Source organism: Diabrotica virgifera, chromosome 6 (genome assembly GCF_917563875.1).
Source record: "Diabrotica virgifera virgifera chromosome 6, PGI_DIABVI_V3a".
NCBI classification, from domain to species: domain Eukaryota; kingdom Metazoa; phylum Arthropoda; class Insecta; order Coleoptera; family Chrysomelidae; genus Diabrotica; species Diabrotica virgifera.
The window spans coordinates 50,371,072-50,396,976 of NC_065448.1; the positions used below are offsets into that span (position 1 = coordinate 50,371,072).

At 33.5% G+C, this 25,905-nt stretch overlaps 1 protein-coding gene across 1 annotated transcript in view; it reads left to right on the forward strand.

Moving 5' to 3' along the window:
- LOC126886957 (activin receptor type-2A) overlaps nucleotides 1-25,905 on the forward strand; it is a 182,129-nt gene that overhangs the window by 143,585 nt on the left and 12,639 nt on the right. Inside the window, exons 7-8 of the mRNA XM_050654145.1 lie at nucleotides 8,893-9,094; nucleotides 14,364-14,619. Of these exons, the coding sequence (XP_050510102.1) occupies nucleotides 8,893-9,094; nucleotides 14,364-14,619 (458 nt within the window). The remainder of the gene's footprint in view (nucleotides 1-8,892; nucleotides 9,095-14,363; nucleotides 14,620-25,905) is intronic.

The window sequence follows — 25,905 nt, forward strand, 5'->3', positions numbered from 1 at the left end:
TAAAATAAATTTATTAACACATTAACGCCCAAATTATTTTTTTTTTCAAATTTAAAAATTTTACTTACTCATAATTATCAGTAATATTGTTCTTAATATGGAAATATTCATGGAATTGTTTTATATTTTTGCAATTTTGGAATTTGACCCGTCTTATAAATGGATCACTGTTCCTTAGTGTTATTATAATTGCAATTATGTATGAACGAGTTAAAAATAGTTATGGGAATTACAATTTTTATTTGCATCTAATAAAAATAAGTTTTGAAATTATATAGGGTGAGGCAGATAAAGGGCCTATTAGAAATATCTCGAGAACTAAAGGTAAGAGAATCATGAAAATTGGAATGCAGGGGTTTTGAGGTATGAACTATTTAATGAAAATATTTTGGTCTCTTTGCTACTTCCGGTTATACCGGAAGTTGATTATAACTTCGTTTTTTTAAATGGGACACCCTGTAGATTTTTACATTTTAATATTCTGCTCGATGTCTTCTTTCTTAAAATATGAGGTTTTGTATTATTATACAAGGTAGTTTAAAAGATAATTACAGTTTTTTATAAATTTTGTAGCAAACTTCACATCCTGTAGAATTGTACTGATTTGCTATTAAAAACTCCATTTATGTTCAAATGATTTTTAATATATTCTAGTATTATCAAGAATTAAAAATATAGCGAAATGTTTAATTTTAGTATACAGGGTGGGTCGAAACTAGGAATGATCATTTTCTGAGTTTTCTTAAATGGAACACCCTGTATTTTAGTATTGTAATGAAATGATATTTTATAGTACTTTTTTATTTCTTAAGCATTCCCTATACCTAACTGCTTTAATTTGTAAGTTATTCGTAGTTCTTTAAGCCAAACATTAATTGCAACAAAAATTACGTGAAATTTTATTAGGATTGCCGTGAAAATATCCAATCATAAGTAATTTTTTGAAAATAAATACATGTTAATCTAGAATGATCCTTAAATCATTAAAAATAAACCATAGACACTTAGATTATGAGAACGTTCATACTAATATGCAGATTCTCAGTGACACTAACATTTAATTCATTTAAATCATTTACAATAGTTTTTGTTCGATCAGATTTCTCGTAATCTAAATGTCCAGTTCGTTGAAATCGCTCTAGTAAATTTTGAATAGTTTCTCTTTTTGGTTGTCATCTATCATGGAATTGCTGATGATAAATTATTATTGCTAGTAGCACATTTTTATTTATTCTACTATCCTTGAACAAAAAAACATCTGAATCAGTTCCTCATTAGAAAAATTCATATTAGTAATGGTAGCAAAGCAACTGGAAATTCAAAACTAGTAGAATGTTTAAGCAAAGCCTATTTTAGTTTAAGCATATTTAGTGTCAGAGTCATAGCCAACTAGATAGAATATTGTATGTTTTTATTAATATTAAACACACCAATAATCTTAACTACGTAGGTATTTTGATAATATATCAACCAGAATTAATAAATTAAGGGTCAGTCGAGATTAATATGTGTTTATTTTCAAAAAATTATTTATGATTAAACATTTTCACGGCAAACTTAATAAAATTTCACGCAATTTTTGTTGCAATTAATGTTTGGCTTAAAGAACTACGAATAACTTAGAAATTAAAGCAGTTAGGTATAGGGAATGCTTAAGAAATAAAAAAGTACTATAAAATATCATTTCATTACAATACAAAAATACAGGGTGTTCCATTTAAGAAAACTCAGAAAATACTCATTCCGAGTTTCGACCAACCCTGTATACTAAAATTAAAAATTTCGCTGTGTTATTAATTTTTAATAATAATAGACTATATTAAGAATCACTTGAACATAAATGGAGTTTTTCATACCAAATCAGTACAATTCTACAGGGTGTGAAGTTTGCTACAAAATTTATAATAAATCTTAATTATCTTTTAAACTACCCTGTATAATATTACAAAACCTCATATTTTAAGAAAGAAGACATCGAGCAGAATCTAAAAATGTAAAAATCTACAGGGTGTCCCATTTAAAAAAACGAAGTTATAATCAACTTCCGGTATAACCGGAAGTAGCAAAGAGACCAAAATATTTTCATTAAATAGTTCATACCTCAAAACCCCTGTATTCCAATTTTCATGATTCTCTTACCTTTAGTTCTCGAGATATTTCTAATAGGCCCTTTATCTGCCTCACCCTGTATAGTCCGTTCCCAGGCCCATTTTCACCATTTATTATTAACATGCTAATTTTTTGTGAGTAGCTTCATTTTGACGAGACGCCCAACTTTTTTCCTTACAACAATTTCCGTTTGTGGTAGCTAACAAGGGTAGCAGGGATGAAATATGTTGATTTGACGATTCTCAAAAATTTATTACTAATTGTTTTTGTTTTGTTAATTTTCAGGTTGATTATCTAAATTAGCCGAAAAAATATTTGTCGTACAAAATTCAAGATTTTATCAAAGAGTTTGTACCCTTTCCAACATGTATCATTATCGAGGTCATGAAAAATTATTATTAACCACATGATTTTTTTTGTAGGTTAGTTAATATTTTTATATCATTTAACACCCATATTGTCCTACAAATTGTGTGGTAAGTTGTTCTGGTCATACGTTCAAAAGTTGTTAATAACACAAGACCATTTTTTTTATTAGTAAGTGTAGGACAAATGTATCACGTGATAGGTAAGTGTATTTTTCATCCACATAAAACAATGTCCTACAAGAAAACAGGTATGTACTGCTAGTTTGACAAGAATTGTCATGCGCACAAAAAACGTGATGAAAAGGCCTATGCGTCTATATTCTTTGCTAACACACTGTAAACAACGCAGTGCGCATGCGTACCTGTACCAGTGTGACTCAGCTCTAATAGCAGAAAATAAATTGATTTTTAATTTCATGAATTCAGGAACGGAATAACGGACCATGCAGTTTGTAGGACAACGTCGATGTTAAATTATATAAATATTAACTAACCAAGAGAAAAAAAAAACAAGTGGTTGGTAATTATTTTTCGTGACCTCGTTCATGATACATGTTAGAAAAGGGTAGACTCTTTAACAAAACCTTGCTTTTGTAAGACACATATTTTTTCGGCTAATTTAGATAATTATCTGGAGAATTAACAAAAAAAGCGCAGTTAGTAATAAATTTTTGAGAATCGTAAAATCAACATATTTCACCCCTGCTACCCTTGTTAGCTACCACAAAAAAAATTATTGTAAAAACAAAAGGGCGTCTTGTCAAAATTAAGCTACTCACGAAAAATTGGCTTAGTAATAAATGGTGAAAATGGGCCTGGGATCCTGGACTAATAATATTTTATAAAACAATTTTGATATAATGTTACAGAACATTTTCCATGATCTGTTACTGGTTTGGCTTAACAATTTTCTCCTGGACGTCGTCTCTGCTCTTCGCCTTCTGAAGTGTTCTTGTCCATCATAGGCGTAACCAGGATGATCCTAAGGGGGGGTTACAACTACTGGAAGGTCTCTGAGGGTTATGGTGTTAAGCGTATAGAGCTCAAAGTAGATCCCAATGGGGGGGTTATAACCTCCAAAACCTTCCCTGGTTACGCCTATGTTGTCCATCGAATTTTGTGTCCCTAAATAATTTCGATGTTTATGTTCTCAATCTTTTGACTATACTTCTTGTACTAAGAGGTTTAGGTAGGGAACTACTACATATCGACGAAAATCTAATAACGTAATATTTGACTTATTGGACTTTTTAGAGAAGCTATGAATTTACTAATGCCATATCAATCAGTCGTGTGAATATTGGCCAATATCACTTCTTAGCTCTGATTTTAGTGGCATATTTTCCAACACATGAGTAGTGTTGACTCTGCCTTCTATGCATGTACCGGGTGTCCACTTATATTTTCCCCCCATTTTAACTGCCTATAACTTCTGAACAGCTAAAGATAGAAATATGCGGTTTTCGCTGAAATGTTTCATTTTAGTAAAAGTTTTGTCTGAATGAATTGAATTTTTTTATCGCTTTCAAATACAAAAATAAAAATGGCGGATTTTTGAAAAAAACGTTGTTGACTTTTTTTTAATGGAACACCCAGTATATTTTTCTGTAAATTGAAAGAAAGGTCATTCACCTATCCAGCGACATAAAGTTTTTCAAAATCGGTTGGAAAATCACTGAGTAATTAATTTTTAAGATGAGCGGTGCAACGTGGATATCACATACCTAAATAACATAATTAAGCAAAATGATATTATTTTCTGTGATTTCCACATTGCATCTCTCATTTTAAAAATTATTTGCTCAGTCACTTGACAGCCGATTTTTAAAAATTTTATTTCGATGGATAGGTTTTTTGACCGTTTTTTCAAGCTACAAAAAAATATACTGGGTGTTTCAATGAAAAAAGTCAACAACGTTTTTTTATTAAAAAATCCACCATTTTTTATTTAAAAGTGATATAAAAAATAGTAATTTATCCAAAAACTTGAAAAAACGGTCATTTACCTATCCAACGATATAAAAATTTAAAAAATCGGTTGTCAAATGACTGAGAAATTAATTTTTAAAATGAGTTATGCAATGTGGAAATCACATACATAATATCAATTTGCTTAGTTATGTTATTTAGGTATGTGATATCCACGTTGCATCTCTCAATTTAAAAATTAATTTGTGATTTGACAACCGATTTTGAAAAACTTTATTATATCGCTTGATAGGTGAATGACTTTTCTTTCAATTTACAAAAAAATATACTGGGTGTTCCATTAAAAAAAGTCAACAATGTTTTTTTCAAAAATCCGCCATTTTTCTTTTCGTATTTGAAAGCGATATAAAAAATTCAATCCATTCGGACAAAACTTTTACTAAAATAAAACATTTCAGCGAAAACCGCATATTTCTATCTTGAGCCGTTTAGAAGTTATACGCAGTTAAAATGGGGGAAAATATAAGTGGACACCCGGTATTATACAGCATGGTGCAAATGTTTGGAATAAATTATTTCGTAAGCCAGCTACTTTAATGAAAAATCCTGAAACAGGTTGATTTTTATTTTAAATTATGATTTTTTGACATATATATCATACTAGTGACGTCATCCGCCTGGGCGTGATGACGTCATCGATGAATTTTTTACATGATAATAGGGTCGTGTGCTAGCTCATTTGAAAGGTTATCTAATTCTCTATTCACTAATATAAACATTAACATAATTATTTATACAGGGTGTCCAAGAAAAAATTTTTTGAAATAAATTATTTGACACAGAAAGAAGAATGTATGTAATTTATTTAATTGAAAATACATTTTGCTGCTGTCAGAAACCAGGAAAAAATGTTTTTTGATAAATAAACATTGCTTTTCGCCTAATTTAAATGTTCAAGCCTCAAGCTGCTACCCATCTACCTCTTGACAGTTTAAACATTTAACTAAAGCAAAAAACAATGTTTATTTGTGAAATAAACATTTTTTCTGTTTTCTGAGAGCAGTAGAATGTATTTTGAATTAAATAAACTACATACATTCTTCTTTTTGTATCAATTAATTTAGTTCGAAATCATTTTTCTTGGACATCCTATATAAACAATTATGTATGTCAATGTTTATATTACTGAAAAGAGAATTGACCCCACATGACCCCTATTCTCATTTAAAAAAATCATCGATTACGTCATCACGCCCACGTGGATGACGTCACTAGTACGATATATATACAAAAAATCATAATTTAAAAATAAAAATCGACCTGTCTCAGGATTTTTCCTAAAGTCGATGGCTTACGAAATAACGAATTTATTCCAAACATTTGCACCATACTGTATACTTGCGATTAAGAAATAAATGTTCTCCTTTGAACTTGTTTTTTCTGATACTAGCTTGTGAGGTTCTACATTTTCAAAATTAGGTGCTATAGTAACAAACTTATTATCGTTGCTTCTCCAAAAGTATCTATTTCTCCATGTACATCAAATCGAAAATCATATGATCCACGAGTTTCTTTTTCAAGAGTTTTTGTATCTTTTATAGGACACAATCACTCTATAAGTTTCTATCTTGATATTGCTCTGAAGCTACTTCTTTGTGGCATTTATGTAATTTACTATTCTAATTGGGAAATAAGCCACAATGTAACTAGAAAATTGATTTTATTGACGTTTCGACTTCCACCTCGGACATCGTTATCAAAATACAAAATATTAATAAATTAAACAAAAATGTTGCTTAGTAAAAAAAATCTTCTAATAATTTAATTTAATCTGACTCATTGATATCAGTAATTCAGACATATATTATCAATTTTAAAGTCGAAGACTTTAAAATGATATTGTCCATATTTATGAGTTGCGTTCCTGGGACGACTTTATTGAAAGATAGTTCATTCAATTTTCGATTACCTGAAATCAACTTTAACTCAACGATATCCATAATAAAAACATCATAGCATGTGTGTGATCTGTCTTTAAAAAGACAACCACATGCAATGGTGACAGTGAAATTCTCGTGTTAGTGATTCCATAGGAAATCACGAGGAAAAACCAGGAAAAAACCCATGATACGACATTGGTCTTTCATTCAGTTTACTCTCAAAACTAACACTAAATTCTGATTTTATATGTATGTTATTTTAAATTATAAATAATATTAATAATACATAAATATATAAATAATACTAAAATATAAATTATGTACTATCCTCGACACGTTATTGACTTACTAATCATGGTATTTTCTTTCTATTGACTTCCTCTTTCAGTGTGGGTACCTAACTACATCCTACTACATTCTACCGAGGAATTTGCGACACAATTGGTGTCATTTAGCGTAATTAGAGCCGTTGCGCTTCTTTGAATCTTCTCTTTTTACTATCTGTTTCTTTCAGGGCTATACTTGAATCTTTCTGTTTTTGAATCTCTTGTTTTTCTTCTAAAAATGAATTTTCGTTAGAACAAGTAATTTTGGCTCTATCATTTAAGGATTTAATGATTTTCTTTTTGACGTTGATGTTGTGATTTGAATTATAATTTAAATAGCTGTGTTGGTGTGTGTTGGTTTTCTATACACTTGAGTTTGATATCCAGTATCCGACGTGGAAGTCGAAAAGTCAATAAAATCATTTTTCTAGTTAAATTGCGGCTTATTTCCGGCACAGCAATCGTGGCAGTAAAATTAACTTATAATTGGTAACTCATAGAATAGAATAGAATAGAAATATGCTTTATTGCCATGAAAATTTTTACAATTTTATCGACAAAGCTTATAAATAGTCAAAAAAACAAAACAGTAACAATCCAATTTACTAAAATTACATAAATCGTCAATATATTTAAATAATAATAGTAATGAAGTTAAAACAGAAATAATCAATTGCAAAAATTTAAATAAATTGCAAATGCATAGTGTACCTAATAATTAATAAAAAAGGTTTAAAAGTTAAAAAGTTAAAAAGTTAAGCTGCTGCATATGACACCCAAATATAGATAAAAAAATAATAAAAATACTACTTGTGCAAATAGGGCACTGTAATTTCTTAGTTGACTAAAAAAATCTTCTACTGAATAATATGGTCTTTCAGACAGGTAGGCTTTTGTCAGTTTACGGAATTTGTGGAAAGATGGTGCCGATTTTAGTTGTAGGGGGAGATGGTTGTACATTTTTTTTGCGGAATATAATATCGATTTCTTTACTAACTCCGAGGATGCGGTCGGCAAATAGACGTCAAACGTAGAATTTTTCGTGAAGTAGTCATGATTAGGTCTTGGTGGAAAGACATGTAGATGTTTACGAATTAAGCAAACAGTTTCTAAAATATACAAAGATGGGAGGGTTAAAATTCCGTGATCTTTTAAATAACTTCTGCAATGTGTTGTTCTTCTGAGGCCAAACAGATATCTTATTGCTCTTTTTTGTAATTTGAAAATAACATCGAATTGGGCAGCTGTACCAGAACCCCAAAAAGGAAGACCATAACGAAGATGTGACTCGAACAAAGAAAAATATGTTATTTTGGAAGATGCTAAATTGAGTTCATTCGAAACAGATCTTATAGCATAGCAAGCTGAAGAGAGTTTCTTCCGTAACAAATCGATATGGAGGGACCATTTAAGGTTGCTGTCTAAAAAAATACCAAGAAATTTTACAGAATCAACGGTACTGATCTGGCTGTTATTAAGAGGTAAGGGTTGAAGAGCTCCTTTATAAGACAATGCTACTGTTTTATCTACGTTAAACGAGAGTAAATTTGAGTCAGACCAGGTTTTTATTGTAAGTAGATCAGAAGTTATAGTAGCATGAAGAGTTGCAATATTTGAGTTGCTCAAAGTGATACTGGTATCATCAGCAAAAAGAAAGATTTTTCCATCGATTTTTAAATTAGTGATGTCATTAATAAAGATAAGGAAAAGTAGAGGACCCAATACTGAACCTTGAGGTACCCCACATACAATGTTTTTGAGACTAGAGTCTGTATCATTTGCTCTAACCAGTTGTTTCCTATCATCCAAGTAAGATTGGAACCAATCTAAAGAAATGCCTCGAATTCCGTAGAAATTTAGTTTTTTTATCAAAATGTTGTGATTTACACAATCAAAAGCTTTGGCGTAGTCACAAAAAATGGTGGCAGTGTGAAGATTATTGTTCAGTGCTTGATAAACCTCATGTAGTACAGAAAACATGGCATCAGTGGTGCATTTATTATTTAAAAAGGATACGAATATTTAAAAAGAACTCCGATACTATCTCTACGTAGTGAGGATTCGCTCTTATATTGAGTTTACTCTCAATATTGAGAGATTTTATCTGATATTTTTCACTGTAAGATGAATCAAACATTAATATTCAGAAATCAATGTGGTGATTGTAGATAGACACATCAATAATCAACAAGTATCAACAAGTGTTTTGTTATGTTACAGGTTTGATGCGTCTTCATGAAGCCATTCCAGGAAGAATTCTCGGAGAACTGTCTAAACCTGCAATTGCTCATAGAGATTTCAAAAGCAAAAACGTTCTCCTAAAAAGCGATCTGACTGCGTGCATAGCTGACTTCGGTTTGGCCATTACTTTTGAATCTGGTAAATCTTGTGGGGATACACATGGTCAAGTTGGTACTAGGAGGTAAGTTATTTATTAGTTTAATGTTGATTAGTGGGTGAACACAGAGTTATACAAATCAAGAAAAAAAGATGACAATGCGCAACCTCCAATTACAGTAAAAACTGAGGTATTAAATCAAGGATCGGATTTAATGCCCGATATAACAAAATCAGAAATCAAAGAGGCTCTGAAGAAAATGAAAAATAATCGAACCCCAGGTGAAGATGGAATAGTATCAGAAGCACTAAAAATTGGAGGAAATATACTACTTGAAAAAATTAAACAACTTTTCAATATCTGCCTTCACAACGCCAATATTCCAACAGACTGGAACAACGCTACTATGATTCTATTACACAAAGCAGGAGACAAAGCCAATTTAGAGAATTACAGACCGATTAGCCTCCTCAGCCATTTATATAAGTTATTTACGCGAATAATAGTTAAGAGAATGGAAAGAAAGTTAGAGCCTTATCAACCAAGAGAACAGGCAGGATTCCGAAAAAATTACGGAACAAATGACCATCTACAAAGTATAAAAACCCTGATAGAGAAAGTAGTGGAATACAATAAACCCCTAGTTCTAGTTTTTATCGATTTTCATAAAGCCTTTGACACAGTTGAACTTAGCAAAATATTACAGGCGCTTAAAGAATGCAGGCTAGATTATAGGTATACAAAATTATTACACAAAATATACTTACAGGCAAAAACCACTGTCAAGTTACATACTAACAGTAATCGCATAAAAATAGAACGGGGGGTTAGACAAGGAGACCCAATGTCACCTAAACTTTTTAATACGGTCTTAGAACATGCTTTCAAGAGTTTGGATTGGATGACAAAGGGAATAAAAATAGATGGAGAATACCTAAACAACTTACGTTTCGCCGATGATATAGTCATAGTAGCTGAGGATCTAGGTATGGCAAGAGAGATGGTACAAGAACTCGTTGTAGCTACAGAAAATGTAGGTTTAAATATAAACATCTCAAAAACAAAAATAATGACAAATTTGGTACCCAACCAGAACATCAGTATTGGTGGGAAGGAAATAGAACTCGTAGATAGATATAAATACCTGGGACATGAAATTACGATTGGCAGGGATAACCAGACTCATGAGCTGAAGAGAAGAATCGGTCTTGGGTGGGCAGCATTTGGAAAACTGAGAGAAACTTTTAAAAGTGAGTTACCCACATGTCTAAAGAGAAAGGTATTCGATCAGTGCGTCCTCCCAGTCTTGACGTACGGATCAGAAACACTTACCTTAACTAAAGCCTCGGCTACCAAACTAAGAGTCACGCAGAGAAGAATGGAGCGGTCAATGTTAGGAATAACTCTGCGAGACAAAATCAGAAACGAAGAAATCAGGAGAAGAACAAAGGTGACTGACGTCATCGAGAGGATAGCCAGGTTGAAGTGGAGATGGGCAGGACACGTAGCCAGAATGACAGATGGGCGATGGACGAAGAGGTTATTGGAATGGAGGCCAAGAGAAGACAAGAGAAGCGTCGGTCGACCGCCTACAAGATGGACTGACGACTTAAGAAAGGTAAATAAAAACTGGATGAGGGCGGCGCAGGATAGATGGGGTTGGAAACGAGGGGAGGAGGCCTATGTTCAGCAGTGGACTTTTGAGGCTGGATGATGAGTGGGTGAATGTGTGAAGGATATAACTAGAAGAAGAGAAGGCATGGTACGAATGATAGCTGAAGGCAACGTAGCGGACAAAAGATCCAGAGGAAGAGCTCCAGGAGGATGGTCGGACCAAATAATTGACTGCATCACGTAACGCTACAACCCTGGGTGGGTCTTGGCTGACTGTGCAGCTTTTTTCCAATTTTCGCGGTCTTTCATCAACCTAGGGTCAAATGGAATGTTCATTTTCTGGAGATCTGCTTGGATGTTATTTCTCCATCTCATTCTGGGACGTTCGAATGGTCTTTTGCCTGGAATCTGCTCCCATACCAGTCTTACAAGTCTCTCGTTATGAAGTCTGTGCACGTCGCCTGCCCATCTTAGTAGCTGTGATTTAATTTCTTGGACGTTATCGGCGTCCTTGTAAAGTGCTTTTAATTCGATATTGGTTCTGATTCCATACTGGTTTGTGGTGATGTCTGATGTCGTGGTAAGGTCCGAAAATGTTTCCAAGTATCTTTCGTTCAAAACTTCTGAGCTTTTCTTCGTTTGCTTTGGTCATGGTCCACGTTTCGCATCCATATGTTAGTACGGGTCTGACTATGGATTCATAGATTTTGATCTTTGAACTTCTTGTAAGATTTTTTGATTTTATAAGCTTATCCAGTGCGAATAGACAGCGATTTGCTGATTGGATTCTGTCTCTTATTTCTTAAGTAACATCGTTGTCAGCTGTGATTACGGCCCTCAGATACTTAAAACGTTGTACTCTTTCGAAATTGAACGTGTTGACCGTCACATTTTGTCCCATCCTGTCTCTTCGTGTCGTTCTGTTTATACACATATATTTCGTCTTCTTTTCAATAATCTTCAGCCCTACTTCACTTGTTGCTCTTTCCACCTCGTTGAAAATGTCTTTTATGGATAGGATGGAGTCTCCAACGAGATCAATGTCATCTGCATATGCTAGTAATAGCTTGGGATCTTGAATCGATAGCAATTCTGTTTTTATTTCGGCCGACCTCATGGCTTTCTCTAGTACTTGTTTAGAGTTTAAAAAGTCCTTGAGTCCTTTATTGTTCAACCTGATCATGGACGAAATAATAGAAAAAGTAAGAACTAAAAAAGGATACCAAATGGGAGAAAAACAACTTAAAATAATCTGCTATGCGGACGATGCAATACTAATCTCTCAAAGTGAAGATGATTTACAACGTATGCCGCACCAATTCAACATAATCGCCAGAAAATTTAACATGTTAATTTCCTCAAAAAAGACAAAATGCATGGTTATAACAGCAGATCCAATAAGATGTAAATTGGAGCTGGAAGGTCAAATAATAGAACAAGTGATGGAGTTTAAGTATCTAGGCATCACACTATCTAGCTACGGAAGACTCGAAACAGAAGTGGAAGATCAAGTGAATAGAGCAAACAGAGTCGCAGGTTGTCTGAATGACACAATATGGAGAAATAAAAATATCGGAAAAGAAATGAAAGACAGAATTTACAAAACAGTCATCAGACCAATAATGACATACGCGGCAGAAACACGACCCGACACAGAGAGGACAAAAAGATTGCTCGAAACAGCGGAGATGAAAACCCTTCGAAAAATCGATGGTAAGACTCTATGGGACAGAGCTAGAAGTACAGATATACGACGGAGATGCAAGGTGGATAACATTAATAACTGGGTAAGAAACAGAAGAATAGAATGGAATGACCACATAAGCCGAATGACAACAAATAATAAGTCAGGACAGCGAGAGACGGTTCCCCAATAGGAAGACGATCAGTGGGAAGACCACGAAAACGATGGAACGACAACTTACTAGAGGCACATTGAAAAAACAGACAGTCATGTCTATACAAAAAGAAGAAGAAGAAGGTTAAAAAGTAGTGGAGATAACGCATCACCCTGCTTGAGTCCACTGTTGATTTCAAAGCTGCCAGAGAGTGTATTATTTACACGTACTTTAGATATTCCACCCTCCATATACAGGGTGTTTGGTAAAGAATGGGCCATAGCTTAACCTCAGGTTCCTGAGGTTAAAATAGGCCGATTTAAGCTAACTTACTTTAGTACAAAGTTTATAATAACCGAGATACAGGGTGTCAAAGTTAAACTTTTTTTTTTATTTATTATTGAATATTTCCTGACAGGTATGAGATAACAACATGAAATTTGGTATGTGGGGGTTTTTTGGGTCGAGAAAACTAAATTTCCTACCAAAAATGATGTATTGCCCAGAGGGCGCCACATACGCCTTTCAGCACTCATTTATTACGTTCAATTTTTTTATCCCTCACTCTGTATAATTTCGACATTAAAATTTTTATTCTCCTATTAGTTTTACTTAAAAAAGGTATACTTTTTTCATCTCCCTAAACTCAACCGTTTTCGAGATAAACGCATTTTAAATCTGCGATACACCATCATTTTTAGCATAATATCATTGTATGTAGTTCCACCCGAAAAATAACTTAAAAACCATAATAATTGTGCCAGTTCTCAAATTTATGTCATTGCATCGCAAATTCCATTTGAAGAAATTTGCGATACATTTTTGGATAATTTTATGGTTTTAAGTTATTTTTCGGGTGTAACTACAATGATATTATGCTAAAAATGATGGTGTATCGCAGATTTAAAATGCGTTTATCTCGAAAACGGTTGAGTTTAGGGAGATGAAAGAAGTATACCTTTTTTAAGTAAAACTAATAGGAGAATAAAAATTTTAATGTCAAAATTATACAGAGTGAGGGATAAAAAAATTGAACGTAATAAATGAGTGCTGAAAGGCGTATGTGGCGTCCTCTGGGCAATACATCATTTTTGGTAGGGAATTTAGTTTTCTCGGCCCAAAAAACCCCCACATACCAAATTTCATGTTGTTATCTCATACCTGTCAGGAAATATTCAATAATAAATAAAAAAAAAGTTTAACTTTGACACCCTGTATATCGGTTATTATAAACTTTGTACTAAGGTAAGTTAGCTTAAATCGGCCTATTTTAACGTCAGGAACCTGGGGTTAAGCTATGGCCCATTCTTTACCAAACACCCTGTAGACTTTGGTCATCCGAATGAGTTTTTTTTGGTATTGTGAACTCCGCCATGGCATTCCATACTTGGCTTCTTTCTATGCTATCATATGCCTGTCAAAAGTCTATGAAGAGATTTCGTATGGGTCTGTTATACTCCTATCCCTTTTCTAGAACATGTCTCAGCGTAAATAGTTGATCTATTGTTGATCTGTTTGCCCTAAAACCGACTTGATATTCTCCTAGGATATTTTCAGCACAAGTGGTTAGTCTACTAATATGTTTGAGAGGATTTTATATGCCGTGTTTAGGAGTGAAATTCCTATATACTTCACGTATTTTGTTTTGTCACCTGGTTAATGGTTAAGTACTCAATCTCCGAAGCAAAACAACACTCACAGGAAAGAGGTAATTGGACAGAAGTGGTCAAACACATTATATTACGCCACTACACCCTTATGAAGGAGAAAATATAGAGGAGGAGGTGATAGAAGCATCAACTCAAAACATTTAAATTGCGCAGTTTATCGCAATTCGGTTTCTCATATGGCTGGATGTAATGGCTCTTTAAAATCTATTATAATCGTATTTTGTTTACTAGGTACATGGCTCCTGAAGTCTTGGAAGGTGCTATAAATTTCACTCAAGACGCCTTCCTAAGAATCGATATGTACGCTTGTGGTCTAGTTCTCTGGGAGTTGGTCTCAAGGTGTACAGCACAGGACGGACCTATACCAGAATACAGACTACCATTCGAAGAAGAAGTGGGCCAACATCCGTCTCTTGAGGATATGCAAGAATCTGTTGTTCAACAAAAAGTTCGACCTTTGATTCAAGAACATTGGAGGCATCATCCGGTAATATAATATTTTTCAATAAATTATTAACACGATTTATAAGTATTCTAATACAGTCTGGACCAAAATTAACCGCCCACCATAAAAATGGGTCATTTTTGGTATCTCGAATTCCTAAACATGTTGTATGATTTAAGTGATTTTTTAATGTGTTATATAGCCTTATTCTTTAACAATGTCGCTGTAATAATATTTTTTCTCAAAGTTCGTATCAGCCTGTGGAATATTCTAGCAATTGTAAAATACTGAAATTACAACCCAACTATAGCCTCATGTTTTCTCAACATTCTGTTTTTTGATTCATTCGCCTATGTTGAAACATAAAAAAGTTAGATACCTACTTTAACAACTAGCCATGTTTTTTATCAAAAAATAGTGACGGTTTGCTTTAAAAACGTATATCTGAAAATATTTCTTTTCCATGATAAGGGGTGTTAAAAATTTTCTTAGACACTGGTGATTTATTTATTGCTTTAAAACCGGTTGAAATATGCAAATGAAATTTGGTGGGTTTTAAGATATAGTTGTTGTGCATTTTTTCAGATACAACTAAGAATTTTATATTCACCATTGGCGCGCATACGCGTCATATTACCAAGTCATATCACCCGTATGCGCGCCAATGGTGAATATATAATTCTTAATTGTATGTCAAAAATGTACGGTTTAAAACCCACCAAATTTCATTTGTATATCTTAACCGGTTTTAAAGCAATAAATAAATCGTCAGTTTGTAAGAAACATTTCAACACTTCTATCTCGGAAACGAAGCATTTGCGGGCATATGTTTATAAAGCAAACTGTCATTATTTTTTCATGCAGAATTACCCCTTAAAGTTTGCCATACTTATTTAAAAAACACCCTATATTGATAAAAAACATGACTAGTTCTTAAAGTACCTAACTTATTTATAGTCCAACATAAGCGAATGAATCAATAAATAGAATATTGAGAAAACATAAGGCTATAGTTGGGTTTGAGAAAAACTTTGAGAAAAAAAAACAGTTGGATTGGTACACCCGGTATGCAATGAAAATTTACCCGATGAGCAACAATATTATTACAACGATATTGTTAAAGAATAAGGCTACAACACATTAAAAAAATCACTTAAATCGGACAAAAGGTTTAGGAAATTTGAGACATAAAAATTGACCTATTTTAAAAGGTGAGCGGTTAATTTTGGCCCAGAGTGTAATTAGCGAGAGGCCGAAAAAATCAATTAGATTTTATCTAGTCTTATTTAATTCCGTTAATGTATAAATGACATTTTACTCCATGGTTATTTTCATGGATAACTATAGGGAGAGATGTGTATAGGGATATGGGATTAAGCGACAATTGACTGTAATGAAAATTATTAACTAATATTTGACGTTTCGATTTCAACTCCAGAAATCGTTTTGTTTGATTACAAAACTTTTATTTTGTTATTACAATCAATCAATATTTAACTTAGACATGCGACAAGAAAACAGTTTCAGAATTTTTTTAATATAAGTACCTATAGGGCAGTCAATGAGGGTATTTGGCTCCGAATTCCATCCTACTACATCGATTTACTTTATTATTTATACATATATTTTCACAGTAAGTAGGGAATAGCTCAGGAAACAAAGTCTACCCTATGCCGATGTGCGCTTTTATCTTGAGGGTGGTTCCCACCCCTTCTCGGGGGTTAAAAATGTTTTGGTTAAAATAGCCACGGAAAAGGCTAAAGAACCTAATTTTAAGCAAAAACTGTTCTATAATTATTTTTAAATTGCGCAGTACTTTTTGAGTTATTCGTGGTTGAAAATTGGCCATTTTCATTGACAAATGACACCTTTTCGGACGGATTTTTGCGAATACCTTAAAAACCATGCATCTAACAAAAAAACTATATAAAATATTTCTGTAGGTTATAAAAAAACAAAGGGATTCGTTCATTCATAAATCTTCTAGTTAAAATACAAAGGGGTATGGTACGTAAGAAGAGTGTTTTTTTGCTGCATGCTCAAATCGGTGTATTCAACTAGAAATAACAGAAAAACTGTCGATTTTAGGTGTATAATGATAGTAGTATCATTTGTAGTGCTTAAAAAGACCTTTAAAATGAGCAATACTAAATGTCGATTAAATTCAAACTAAGCGAGATATTCTGCAGTCTAATGTATTTTAAGAAGAAATGAGAAGTACATTTAACCCCTCATCCATCAGGAATTTAAATACATCGTTTTCCTTCTGCAATACTTTTTATCATAGTGTTATTTCTAGGTTCAAAAAGTTGGACTGGATTAAAATGAATGGTTTTTGAAAAAAATAAGATCAAATTATAGAGCGCATTTTTAAATTTTCTTAAAAATCTTCCCTTTCCTCCATGTAACTCGAAAAAAATAAGAGATACGAAAAAAGATACCGAACAAAAATGTAGGGCTTCTTCAGATAAAAATTTCCTTGTTATTTTTCATTGCTGTATCTCATATTATTTTCAAGTTACATAGAGAAAAGGAAAATTTTTAAGAAAATTTAAAAATGCTCTCTACAATTGGATCTTTTTTTTTCAAAAACCATTCATTTTAAACCCGTACCACTTTTTGAACATAGAAATAACACTATTATAAAAGGTATTGTGGAAGGAAAACGATGCATTTACATTTTGATGGATGGGGTTTAAAATTACCTCTCATTTTTTCTTAAAATACATTAGTTATCAATTTTGTTTGCAGCATATCTCGCTTAGTTTTAATGTAATGGACCTTTAATATAGCTCATTTTAGAGGTCGTTTCAAGCACTACAAAAGGTATTAGTAGCATTATACACCTAAAATCGACCGTTTCTCTGTTATTTCAAGTTGAATACACCAATTTGAGAATGTACCAAAAAACAAACTATTTTTACCTACCATATCTCTTTTTGTATTATAACTAGAAGATTTATGAAGCCAAGTTCTGTTTGCTTTTTTATAACCTACAAAAATGTTTAATATAGTTTTTTTAGTTTTTTAGTATAGTTTTTTTAGTTAGTTGCATAGTTTTTAAGGTATTCGCAAAAAATCGAGTTTTAAAAAAAATTATAGAACAGTTTTTGCTTAGAATTAGGTTCTGTAGCGAATTCCGTGGTAATTTTAACCAAAAATTTTTCCACCCCTAAGAAGGGGTGGGAACCACCCCCAAGATAAAAACACACATCGGCATAGGGTAGACTTTGAATTAAGAGATAAGTAGAGGCTAGGCCCAAAATTTCATTAAAATCCATGCAGTAGGATAGAATTCGGAGGTAATATCAAAGAATACTCCATCCAACAAGAAGCGAAAGCACCTGTCGGCTCCTTTGATATTCAGGGGACAGAAATATCGGTCGGAGAATGGTAGGGGTAATACTTCACCCTACACTAAGAAAAGTAATGAGGAATTCGTTCAAAACAGTAGGAAATTTGAGTTACACTGAGAAACAAAGTAATAATTAAAACTATAGTGTTTTTAAGTTGATCTATTTAATATGAATTGTATTTTTTTCTGTAAAATTTAATGTAACCCATATATCAATTTTGTACTTATAAGTAAATAGGTTTTAAGTTAAAAATATCGATTTTGACTAAGTTTTGTAAACTTATGTAAACATAATGGATTTTTAATACTTAGTTGAATTTAATTAATAGTTAATTTCAAAATAGAGATTCAAATTTCTATTACTTTTTTTCGTACTAAAACTTGTTAAAATAGATATTTTTGACCCACGACCGTTTTACTTAGTACAGAATTGGACTTTCAAATTTTCTATTAACTTTGTCTTAGGTTGATAACTTTTTTGTTTCCTTTTGAGAAATTTTTTTAAATGTATATTGACCTCCAGTGCCACCATATTCTCGATGCACGAGGAAACTCTGCGGCTGAGGCTAGAATGACTTTATTTACCTTCGATTTCTTTCTGTGCATCTGAGGTTTCTGGAAACTTTGGTTGTACTGTACCAAATTCAACTCGCCTGGATATATAACAATTATCCCATCACATCTAGCATCTAATACCTGAGAATTAATTTATCAGCTGACAACAATATCGAAGAAGAGGTAAAAGAACAAATAATTAAAGCCAGTAGAACGGCTCGATGCCTAAACGACACAATTTGGAAAAACAAACACGTAAGAGTGGAAACAAAGGCCCGAATATATAAGTCAGTTATTAGGCCAGTTATGACTTATACGGCCGAAACAAGACCAGATACAAGCAAAACACAAAAACCAACCAAAGAAACCAACGAAATGAAGATCTTAAGAAGGATTGCTGGAAAAGGACTACAGGATAGGGTAAGAAGTGAGGAAATCAGACGCATATGTGGGGTGGACAATATAAATACCTGGGTAAAGAACAGAAAAAGAAGAGTGGACTCAACATATAAGCAGGATGTTTGAATCAAGGATAGTAAGAATAGCCCGGGACAAGTCACTATTAGGCAGGAGAAGTATAGGACGCCCAAGAAAAAGCTGTAATGACAATTTAGGGACAGAATGAAATGCACTGTTGAAGAAAAACAGGCAGTACTGCCTATATAAAAGAAAGAAGATATCAGATCTAGCATCCAGCCACCTTAACCTGTTTCTTATTTTGTTTCCAATAGGATCCACACCCAATTTTTTCGTATATACTGATTCCTAACATTATCTTTTCTAGTTATTCGCTAGTTCTAGTTATTAATAACTACGGGTTTAATACGGAACTTAACCTAACCCTAATCTAAGCTCTGCTTTCACACAAAATTTTCCAGTTTCAGCTGCATTCGCTATCTAATTGTTACCGTCTGATATATCTCTAATACCACTCTCACATATTCAGCCGGCACTCCTTTCCTACTTAGTACCAATAGTTTTCTGGTAACTTTGCTATATGCCTTCTCAAGATTAATAAACACTATGTGCAAGTCTTTCTTCCACTCATAAGTTTTTCCCTCAGCTGTCGTAAAATAAAAATTGATGTTGTGGACCTGCCTTGTATAAATTCAAAATGACTTTTATTTCTAGAACCGTACACTAAATTTTGTAGATTTCAAATGTATTACGATAACGAAAACTTGGCTAGACGAAGAAGAAGAAGAACGAAAACTTATTTTGAATAGGGTACTAAGACTTAATGATCTGAACAAAATTAAGCAAATGTTTGTTTACTGGAGATAAAATAATACTATTGCAAATTAAATAAATCACTAAATAGCTACGTTTAAATTGTTTTTATTCTTTATTCAAAATATGGAAATAATAGTACATTGTTTACCGGGTAGGAAAAGCTTAACATTCCTGGACGACTGTGAAGATTGCTAAGTCGAGGCGCAAGCCGAGACTTAGCAACACAGAGTCCAGGAATGTGGCTTTTCCTACGAGGTAAACATACTATTTTTCCGCAAATCGTTTAAAATTCGACAGATATTGATTGATTTAAAAAAAACGCGATAATTTTATTCCCAAATAAATGGTGCTTTGAAATTCCTAATAAAATTACTTGGGTTACTATGGAAACGTATTGAGGTTGAATTGTCAAACTTGACGCTTATAAATTTAATTGCTGGTGTTCTCGAAAGTAAAATGATAAGTGATGATGAAATTTCCATTCCTGGGACTCCTCCAGAGCTGGTTGAGGCAGTGAATGCTGCTTCATTAGAATTATTGCCAAAGAAATCAAGAGAAAAGTACGAAAATGCATACAGACGTTTTATGGATTATCGCATGAGTAAAAATACGAGTTCTTTCTCAGAAAATGTTGTAATGGCATACTTCCTAGACCTTTGTTTAAAGATGAAATCTTCAACATTATGGGCCAATTATTCAATGCTGAAGTCAACCCTTGCACTTAAACACAATGTAGATATATCTACATACTCAAAACTTCGTTCTTTATTGAAACGGCAAGCTCAAGGTTATAGGGCAAAGAAATCTAAGATTTTAACGAAGGAAGAAATTGAAAAATTTATCCAGGAAGCTCCAGATAAAGAAAATTTAATGATTAAGGTAATTTACAAGGTTTTAATAGCAATGTGTTTTCTATCATTTATGTAGAACACTAACAACTGTACGGAAATATCATTTCCTTACAGTAAGGAAATGACATTTCCTTACAGTAAGGAAGTCCTGACTTTTTCTTCAAGAAATTTTGACAGGAATGTCAAAATTTCCTGGCGATTTGCGGAAAATAATTTTAATAGATAGGTACGTATATGGAATCACATAAATGTTTGAAAATGAATGAAAATGAATAACATATGTAAATGTTTAAAAGGAACTTCTCTCATTGCCCTACTATCGTTTACCTGCTACAATTTCTCGGTACTGAAAAGAGAATTATTTGTTCACGATCTAGTGGGGCATCCCAGTACGAACCACACAAGAAAATCCACCTTTGCGTGGAGCCATCACAATGAGAGTTTATTTTAACAATAGATCTTTAATAGCATTATCCTTTCTTCTACAATTAGAAAAGATTAAACAACACAATAATTTTAGAAATAAATTTAAATTATTTGTTCAACAGGTTCAACAAACAGTTGTTAGGGGTTAGGCTGAGAAATAATAAATAATACATGAAACATGGCGGATCGTACATGCGCAAAGAAATTTGGATCGTGAAATAGTCGATGCTTTCGCTTCTTGTTGGATGGAGTATTCTTTGGTAATATCCTATTCTTGTTCCCATTGACTGGCGTACTATTGAATGTTAACCAATTTTTTAATTTTTGTGAGAGGCTATAATATTGTCTTGATGAAAAATTAGTTTGTTCTTTTTTAAATCACGTCTTTTGTCACGAATTTGTATATCCAGTATTACTATAAACAAAAGTTTACAGTAATAATCTGACTTGTTCGATTTTTACAAGATTTAAGCAAAATTTATTTTACGTCGCAAAAACTAATGCTTACTGAATATAACTTGCTTATGGTAGGGGAGCAAAGTATGCTAAATGTGCAGTAACTCGAGCGTTATGGGGACCTATTGGGTTGTGAAGAGTAGGTCCTAAAACCAAAAAAAGTTAAGTAAAGTTTTCCATTTTAGTGGGTACTTGTCCATTTTTAATTAAATTTTCCATTTCCAACAATCGTTTTTTTAGATTATAGCGCCATCTATTCATAATTCGAAAAAATGTTTCGAATAAGAGTTACTTATTTTTACGTAAGGAATTAAAATCTGCAATAAAAATTGGGGGCCCCCATTTTAGAATTTAAAGTAACCCCCCACCCCACCTTCATGGGGGTCGTGTTTGGTGCCATTCGATAGTTTTTTCAAGAATATTGAAGAAGTGTATTTTTCAGTTTTTCGATCTGATGTCCATTTCGCGAAATAACGCGGGATTCGTATTTAAAATTTTAAATAATTTACCCCCCACCCCTCTCCGTGGGAAGTTGTGTTTGGGTATCATTCGATAGATTTTTAAAAAATATTGAGCACGTATTTTTTAGTTTTTCGATCTGTCATTCATTTCGCGAAATATTCGCTTTTTTCTTGTGAAACTTTGGAACTCACCCATTTCCTTACGCCCGGCTCAAATCGTCAGATTTTTGAAATGTAGACTGTTTTGCATGTACTTGACTTACCTTATCTTAATCTGACGATTTCGAATTTTTCTAAGGATATATTTTTTTTTCGTCCCCCCCTTAACGAACTCCCCTGCATTAAGAGCCAATATATGGTAGAGCTACATTTTCAGGGTACAAGTTTTCTCCTCATGTAATAATCTGACGCGCTCGAGTAACTACAAAAATCCCCGCTTAGGCTCCCCTACCATTAGGAGGCAAAGTACCAGGTTCAAACTACTTAGCATTCAAACTCTGTTGCTCTTTTGTTTTAGGATCATGATATACCCAAATTTTATCGATAGTGATAAAACGGTGCAGAAATCCTATTTATGCTCTCTACAACATCTTCTAAAAGTCAAATTCTCGTGTGTTTGTGTTCAAATGTTTGAACGGTATATTTTGGGCATATAGCTTTTGACTAATATTCTATGTTTTCCTTTGTCATTCAGTCAGTTTCGATGGATTTCTTGATCCGACAAATACATAGTGCTATCCTACTCCTCCCAGGAACCTTAAGTCCAGCAATTCTTCGTGTTGGGTGCTGAGCATCTCGACATTAAACATGTCTAATCATCTTAACCAATGCTCTCTCAATTTGGTAATAATTGTTGCTACCCTTCTTCTTCTTCTTCTTCTTCAAGTGCCGTCTCCTAATCGGAGGTTGGATATCATCGTCACTATCTTTACTCTATCCACCGCTGCTCTAAAGAGTTCTATAGAACTGCATCTAAACCAGTCCCTTAAATTCTTTAACCATGACACTCTCCTTCTTCCTATACTCCTTCCGCCTCTTATCTTTCCCTGCATTATCAGTCTTAGCATTTCATATCGCGGTCCCCTCATTACGTGTCCCAGATATTGTAACTTTCTTATTTTTATTGTGTTTATTATTTCGCATTCTTTACCCATTTCTCGCAGTACTTCCGTGTTCGTTTTCCTCTGTGTCCATGCTATTCTAAGCATTCTTCTGTAACACCACATTTCAAATGACTGTAGCTTATTTATGTGTTCTTGCTTTAATGTCCAGCTTTCAAGTCCATATTGTAGTATCGAGAACACGTAGCATCTCAAAGCTCTTGCTCTCAGTTCTAAGCTAAGGTCTTTGTTGCAGAGAACTGTTTTCATTTTTACAATTGTTGCTACCCTAGACTTTCCCTAATATATCCAGTATTTATTCCTTTTTGTCACTACACTCATTCATTCTTCATCATTCATCCATTATTCACTCCACATGCATCCTCTGTTTCTCTTTCTTTTTAGTTGTTCAACATTCAGTTCCGTACATCGTGGGGTCTTATGACAGTCTTATAGAATTTTCCTTAGTTATCTTCCTTTCCTTATTCCAAAGTTATCTTATTTGTAGCAGTAACTCAATCTTTAAATAAACCTTTCAAATACTCTGTTTTTGTCTTACTAATGCCCGGTTGCACCAACAGATCTTAGGCTTAAGTCGAGAATATCATAAGAATTAATATAATATAATTATAATATATTACAATAAGAATACGATAATATAATAATAGATATAATTGATAATAAGGTAAGAATCTAAAATTATGGTGCAACCATAAGCTGGAGCTTAAGATCTGTTGGTGCAACCAGGCATAAGTTAATTTAAATCTTTTTGTTCAAAAACTTGTCTCTACTGTTTCCGTTTTTGTTCCAAATCCCTTTTAGCATATACCACTAAACTACATCATCAGCATACATAAAGCACCAGGATGTCACCCTGTAGTTTATCTGTTATATAATCCAATACTAATGAGAATAAATAAGGATCAAGTACCGAGTCCGGATGCAATCCTATTTTCAAGTCAAATTTATTAGTCTCTCCTGCACCTGTCTTAGATTAGATTGTGTGAGGTCGTTAAGGCTATGCGCTATGCAGCCTCTCCGCAGTTGTAGTTGATTGAGTTCCCAGGTCCGGAGTTCCTCTCTGATGTGGCTTTTTGATAGTCCACAGAAGGGTTCTGGACCTTGGCATGGGGTTTTAGTCCCTTTTTTGCCAGGCTATCAGCTTTCTCACTTCCTGCAATTCCAAACCAACTTTGTCTCACAAGTAAATGACTAGAGCTTTAAGGCAGCCTGGCTGTCTGATAAAATAAAGACTTGCCCTACGAGGTCTCGGTTGAGAGATTCTTGGGCACTAATGTCTATGACATGTATTTCTGCCTGAATGATAGTTGGGGCGTTTCCAAGAGATTTTGATCTTCTTCTTCCTCTTTATAAGCAATTCTACTTGTTCATTGGCGGATTGATACCTCTATGGAAGGTTGTCACTCCATCTTTTGCGCGTCGGCCGATACTTCTTCTACCGATTGGTGATTTATCTCGTGCTATTTTGATCACACGTGTCTCCCCCATTCTGGTTATGTGGTTGTTCCATTCTTTTTTTCTATTTAGTGTCCATTCGTTTATACACTGTACGTTACATTGTCTTCTAATATCTTCGCTCATCTTTCAATCTCTCAGTGTATCTCCTGTAAGTCTTCTCAGTACTCTCATCTCTGCCGTTTCCAGTAGTCTTTGTGTTGTGGCTGTATCGGGTCTTGTTTCTGATGCATATGTCATTATTGGTCTTACACTGGCTTTATAAATTCTTGACTTCATCTCAGTGTTAATATGTCGGTTTCGCCATATAGTGTTATTAAGGCATCCTGCCAATCTATTTGCTTTTTGTACTTGATTTCTCACTTCTTTGTCTAGGTCTCCGTAACTTGACAATGTAATTCCAAGGTATTTTACTTCCATTACTTGTTCAGTACTGATACCATCAATTTCTATTTTGCATCTGATTGGTTCTTTACTGATTACTAGTGTTTTGGTTTTCTGAGATGAAATAATTGTCATATTGAATTCTTTTGCTTTTATGTTAAATCTGTGGACTAATCTTTGCAAACTATCTTCATCTTGGGCTATCAATGTTGCGTCGTCTGTGTAGCAGAGCATTTTTACTTCTTTGTTTCCCATTCTATATCCTCTTCCTTTGTTGACGTTTTTGATGATTTCATCCATGATTAAATTGAAAAGCATAGGACTCAATGAGTCTCCCTGTCTTATTCCGCTGCCTATATCTAGCCTGAAATTGGGTCCAGTAACTCCTACTCTTGCCCTTACATCTATGTTAGATCCACCCGTATACCATACGAGTGAACCTTCTTCCAGTTCGGTTCAACTTCTTCACCCATTTGGTGGTTTTTTATGACCACTTTAAAGGGTGTCTCTAAGTGGAATTTGACTGGAATGTCACAGCATTCTATTGTGCATTCCAACTTGTAATGGGTAATTGCCAACTTTTACATTTGTTTTTTGGATCAAATAAATTTTTTATCACTTGTATTATTCGATTATAAACTCCGGAGTTTTGAGTATTTCAATTAACTTGGCATAATCGATCATGTCATCACGCCCAAATGGATGACGTCACTAGTACGATATATGTCTCAAAAATCATAATTTAAAAGTAAAAATCGACCTGTTTCAGGACTTTTCCTTAAAGTCGGTGGCTTACGAAATAACGAATTTATTCCAAACATGCATCATACTGTACGTAATTGCATAAGATGCCACAAAGAAATAGATTCAGAAGAATATTTACTTTATTTTGTTAGAAAACTAGAAAATACCTGTCAAAACATACATGATAATTTAATAATTACATAGATCTTAGATTTAACTTTTACGTAATTACTTACCTACCTGTTTATATAAATAATAAATAATTAAAATATTATTTTGGTACGCCA